Below are 6,000 nucleotides of genomic sequence, written 5' to 3' on the forward strand. Positions count from 1 at the left end.
GCTTGGTCTCTTTCACAGGAAAAACAATTAAGGCAGTTAACTTATGTCAGGGTGTGCACAGAAACACAGGACTCACCACAGAAATGTGATTAAGGAGGGGCCTGGCCCATAAATTCATTTCCATATTTGTAAATTTGGAATTCTTAAAGGCCTCAGCGGTGTTCCTCGTAAATGTCAAGTCCCTACTATGCAAAGATGTTCACCACAATGTTTTTTTTTGTTTCAACAAGCACCCAAATAAAAATGCAAAACCCCCAAAGTTTCCCTCACATCATAGTATTATTTATAATATAAAAAAGTAGAAATAACCTAAGTATCCAACCTCAGAGGAAATGACCAAGTAACTGATGATACAGATATATGATGGGATATCAGAAATCAGATCAATATTTAAGGACCTTAACTTTATAATGTTAAGTAGGAATAAAAATCACGTGACAAAATGGTACTTATAATACAATCCCATGTTGTAAAATATATGTTTATATTCTAAGTCAAATGATGGGAGTTAATGCAACAAAAAAGTTAAACAGTAGATTGTCCTGGATAGTAGGCTCACGGATGATTTTTATTTCCTTCTTTATTCTTTTTCTGTATGTTCTACAATGAGCATGTCTCACTTACATAGTCAGGGGAAATTTTTTATTATTATTTAAAAGAGAAATACCTAACTTTCAGGCTTGGATGTGGATTAGATCAGATAAATGTATGCCAAGTCTCTGTCATGGGGCCTGGCACACAGTAAGCACTCAGGAAGCATTCATTCCTGTTTCCTGTTCCCAGACTGCAGAGTTAGGGTCTCTGTATTGTGGGTAGGAGTTCACTTTCCAGGTTTAAACCTACACAATCCAAAGCAAGGGCCACAGGCAATAGCTTTTTTCAAGACAACTCATTCATTTGTTCATTCAAAAATGTACTCAGAATCTATTATATGTTTAGCATTCAACTAGGTTCTGAGGATACCAAACATGAAAAGCTGACATCTCTGCCCTCAGGCAGCTCTTGCTAATGAGTGACACAGACGTATTTATAACTATGATATGATGAAATAATCACTTTCAATAAGGATGTACACAAAGTGCCATGGGAACATGACACACAGTAATACTCAACAAAGATCAGCTGAATATGAATTTGGACGTGCTACACAGGGCAGTCCCTGCTAAGAGCAGAATTTTAGCAGCACCAACACCTTCAGTTTGGTCTTGGGTGTGATAGCAGGAACAGCTCCTTTGGAAGGGACTAATGACAACTGAAAATTCTAGAATCTAACAACATGCAACAGGAGCAGGGCGCCATACACTGTTTTGTTGTACTCTAATGTACAAATCCCTCTCATCGTTTTCTTTCCAGAGCTGGGATATAAGTCCCAATAATGGGATAATATTACAGGTTTATTCCACACACTAACCTCTCTGGAATCCTGGGTGACAGGTGCTTATGTGCACACATGTTTAGCTGGAGGGAATTCATTAGTGGTTTTACTCCTACTGTTTTACCCAACATCTCCTCTGCTTAATTCAATTTAGCTGGATGGTTCTGCAGATAAATACTGTAGAAATAAAATACTGTCGCATTTCTGCCTCCATTTACTGAGTGCATGCAAAATGCTTTAAGTAAACAGGAAGGATGTATTAGATATACTCCATGGGTGAAAACAAAGAGGCTCAGAGAGGCAAAGCAACTTGCCCAAGGTCACTCTGATAGTAAGTTGCAAAACCACAACTCAAATCCATGTTTGTTGGACTCAAATATCTCAAAAATGCAGTACTGTCTCCCCCAAAGCCAGCATCTGAGGCAAAACAAAACTGCCAGAATACAAAAATGATACATTCTTTGTGGCTGGAGACAAAGTATTTTTCTAAGGGAAAAAACCAAAGAAACAGAAGAAGGGTGCAAAGAAGAAATACATATGGGAAAAGAAAAAAGAGGAGAAACCAGAGGCCAATGTCAGCTAGGCCCTAGTCTGCAAGGAAGGATGTAAGAATCTGGGTCTGGGAGGTGGGTTGGTGTTAACTGTCTGCAAGAGAGGGGAAATAAGTTTCTGAGCAGGAACCTGAACCAGAGTTGAGAAAGGAGCAAGCGAGTGAGCACCTGGTCACTACACCCTGTCCAGCGTGCCCTGCCCTCCTTACCTGCCATGAAACCAGTCCTGGCACATGTCACACTCGATCATGAAGCGGGTGACATCGTAAGGCAGCCGACAGAGGCAATACACCGGTACCGAGGCCATCTTCGCCCGGCCTTGGAGTGTTCTGCGGTGCGCCAGGTTCACAGCGTCAAAAGGTAGCGGGAGGCGGCAGCACGCGTTCTCTCTGGACGAAGGCTGGGCACAAACAACACTTTTTACAGAGTGAAATCAGGTCCCTCAGCTCACAAATGGGCAGTTACCGCTGCTGGGATGCAACACAGCTGGTGCGGCTGTAGGGGGCAATCGGAGAAAGTCCACCGGCCGCCAGAATTTCTTTAACAAATAAAGAACGGCGCTCTGCCGTCGAGGCTTTTTTTCCCTCCTTACCTCCTTCAGCCCCCAGGGTCAGTGATAACTTCTTTCCGGGTTTCAGGGAAAGATCTGATGCCTTTTCAGGAAGGTTCTTTAATCCCTCACTGCACCTTCTCCTTGTTAGCAACCTTGTTTCCCAGGGCTCTCAATATTTATTATGACACAAAGCATAGCCTAGAGGATGAGGCTGGGGGTACCTCAAAAAAAGCCACTTCTCTCACCCCCAAAATAGACGCAACTAGAGAGAGATGAGGGATCCTGGGAAGTCCTCAGATTACTCGACAATTACCTCGATGTCTTCAGCAACGAGGCAGACAAGACTAGGCGCCCAACTCAAATCACAGTTCTGGGGTTCTGTTGTGAGAGTTTAAATGATCTGCTCCTTCACTCTCAAAATCATTCCATCCCCCACCAATCGGGAGTCTCATCACCCCAACAACTGAAATAAATCTCAACCTCAAAACTGATCAGCTCACCCTCTACTTCAAATACGACAGGGTTCTTATTGCACCCCCAAAACTCGAAAGGATCGCTTCAAAACCCCTTAAACTGACTAGAATTTCCTCACACTCCTGCAACCAAGCCAGGATTTTCCTCCCACAGCTCTGAAACTGGCAGGTATCTCCTCACAGACCCCTCAAACTGACCAAGACTCCCCTGTCCCCCAAAACTGACAGGGATCTCGTCACAGATCCCAAGAGTGACAGGAATATCCTTGCAGCCCCCGAAACTTACGAGAATCTCTTCACGCCTCCCAAACTGACAGGAACCTCCTCACGCCCCAAACCTGACAAGAACGTATTCGGTCCGGAACCCTACAGGGACCGCCTCATCCGCAAAGCCGCAGGGATTCCTCACGCCCGCAGAGCTTAGTCCCACCGAAGCGCCGGCGGCCGGGCTCGCTCCGGAGCTGCTCAGCGCCTCGCTCAGCGGAGGTTTGGCCGGCAGTTCCGGCCCCACAGGCGGCGCGCACCGAATTCTGGGATCGTCACGGCAAGGCGGCGAACCTCTCTCGCCTTAGTTTCGAGCCACCCGCTGGGTCGCGCGGCCCTGGCCGCCCGGCGGTGCTTCAGGGCAGCTTTCTCCACAGCTCTGCCCCGGGCCCGGCCGTTAGGGCCTACTGGAGCCCGCGGCTCGGGCCTAGTCCGGCGGCCGCCTGACGAACAGGCAAGCGGCGGCGTCGCTGGGCCGGCAGGAGATCGCCGCGAGCAAACCAACGAGGAAGGAGATGAACCGGCGGCCCGGTTGGAGAAAAACAGCCCGAAAAATCGCCGGGAGAAGCCCGGTGGCGGTGATAGGCAATTCAGACTAGTCAATAAAGTTTATTCAAAACAACGAGGAAGTTGAGGCGGAGAGGGGAGGAGAAATACGGGGTAAACAGCTACCATGTTGAGAGTGGCGGTGCCGCCGCGGGGAGGCGAGCCGACCGCCATCTTATGAAGGCCGGACACGCGAGGTAACCGCGGCACAGGCGGGGAAGGGCGGGCCCCGGGTCCCGCGTGACGCCATCGGGGGCGGAGCGTCACCTTGAGAAAGGGGGCGGGGCTCGGCCACCTTTGGACCCGGTCGACTCCCCAGGTACCCAATCGACGCTGAGAACCCGGAACCGAAAGGCGGGGAGGCCGCCATCTTAGGCGAGGCAGGCGCTTGGCTCCATTTTGAGTGGGGCCAGAGCCTTCCCCGCCTTCCCCCTACTCCGGGCGAGCAGGGAGTTAAGCACCCCCCCCCCCCCAACCAACATCACTGACACACTGTCACTCACTCTCTCCCCTGCTCCCCAGACACACACACCCTACACACACACACACACACACACACACACACCCTCCCCTCACACACACCCCCTACACACACACACCCCTCACACACACACTCCCTCCCCTCCTCCCCCCAGCTTTTTCCTCTTAACGAGAGGAGGTGAACTCTGTGACTGTGCTCCGCAAACTTAATAGGTGGCGGCGGCGGGGCGGGCCTTTGGCCCGGGTGGAGGCGGGGCGAGTACTCACAGAGGTTCCCGTTCATTGAGCACCTTCAGCTGGCCGGCCTCTTTCACACGGTCTCCGGGTCGTTTACTCTTCACTCTGCAAGGGAAGCTCTGTTATTATCCCAGAGTGAGGACACGCGCTTAGGGAAGCCAAGTGGCTTAAGTTTCAGAGCCAGGAAGTTGTTGAACCTTGCACCCTCTACTACCACCCCCCCCCACCCCGCGTCCTGCCCTCGGTCCCTCGATCGTAATTCCTCCGTAAATCCTCTGTCCCCAGCTCCCTCTGAAATCTCTCTTCTTTGACCCCACCCCAGTTCAGTTTAGTTCAGCTCAGATACAGTTCAAGGATTTCCATGCACCTGTCCCACGATTTTCTGACTACGGCCTGAGGGTGGGGTGGGAGAAGAGGTTGAATGAGTGGAACTCCACACATATGCTTCAAGGTGGCGCTGGTTTTCTCAGACATTCTAGAATATTCTCTAGAAATACTCTTACTATTTCATTTTCTTAGGGTCCAACTGCTTTAGAAAAGGAAATGTGTGTGTGCACACCAGTTTCCTAAGTGATGGTGGGTTAGGCCCTGGGGATACAATGATGAAAAAGAGGAACTCTGCGGTGGGAGATTGCCAGCCAGTGCAGGAGACAAGCTTGCAGGTAAACAGTTGGAATATAGCATCTAGTAAGTACACAGATACCTCTTGCAAAGTGCAGAATGAGGCTAAGAAAGTGCCTCAGAAGCTGCTTGCTGCTGTCAAGGAAGATTTCAGAGAGACTTGGAGGGTATATAAAAGTTCACTAAATTAACAAGAACATTGTATATAAAGGATTTTCATGTACAGATGCATGGATGCACAATAGGAAGACATCTACAAAAAGAAGTTGAATATTAGATTTTATCCTGTAAGCGATAAGAAACTATTGTAGGTTTTTGAGCAAAAGCAACAGAGTCACATTTGTGGCTTAGCCAGAGAACAATCCAGGTTTAGTGGGACCTGAAACTTGTACAGTTTGTGAGGTAGGATTTCATTAAGAAAAGAATATAGACTTGTGAATACAAAATTATGTTCAAAGGTAGACAGAGTATTTCTAGAAGTCATTCCTACACCTGGGTAATAACTATAAATAGAAGCGGTACAAACATATAAATGTCCCCACTAAACCCAAACTAAATGTATCCCGCAAATCAACTTCCACTTAGATGGATCTCAAAAATGTCTGAGGCAGCTCCAGCACCACCTAATACAAGGAAAATGTGACCAGGAAAACTCTCAGTGGAAAGGGACAGCAATTTTAACCAATTGTGGTTTAAATATATTTTGCAAACTTTATAAAACATATGACCATGTGACCACATGGCAAGTGACAAACCCTGCAGCTTAAGCTTTCTTAGCTTCACAAGAAGGCAGGAGGGTGTTCGCTTCAGCAGCACATATATTAACATTGAAAAGACAGAAGATTAGCATGGCCCCTGTACAAGTTTGACATGCAAATTTATGAAGCATTCCATAATAAA

General features: G+C 47.8%; 1 protein-coding gene and 1 non-coding gene across 5 annotated transcripts in view; one reads left to right on the plus strand and one right to left on the minus strand.

Annotated features, from left to right (window-relative positions):
- The window catches only part of PHF8 (PHD finger protein 8), an 85,983-nt gene extending 82,045 nt beyond the window's left edge, over window positions 1-3,938 (minus strand). For all 4 annotated transcript variants that reach the window (XM_068533862.1, XM_068533861.1, XM_068533859.1 and 1 more), the window contains exons 1-2: window positions 3,239-3,938; window positions 2,136-2,326 (exon numbers count right to left, since the gene is read on the minus strand). In XM_068533862.1, the coding sequence (XP_068389963.1) occupies window positions 2,136-2,233 (98 nt within the window). In that variant the 5' untranslated portion in view covers window positions 2,234-2,326; window positions 3,239-3,938. The remainder of the gene's footprint in view (window positions 1-2,135; window positions 2,327-3,238) is intronic.
- A 1,959-nt stretch (window positions 3,939-5,897) lies between these two features.
- On the plus strand, window positions 5,898-6,000 carry LOC137757498 (U6 spliceosomal RNA). Its single transcript, XR_011072349.1, has one exon. It is a non-coding gene; the product is annotated as a U6 spliceosomal RNA (small nuclear RNA).

This window comes from Eschrichtius robustus, chromosome X, assembly GCF_028021215.1.
Source record: "Eschrichtius robustus isolate mEscRob2 chromosome X, mEscRob2.pri, whole genome shotgun sequence".
In the NCBI taxonomy this organism is placed as follows: domain Eukaryota; kingdom Metazoa; phylum Chordata; class Mammalia; order Artiodactyla; family Eschrichtiidae; genus Eschrichtius; species Eschrichtius robustus.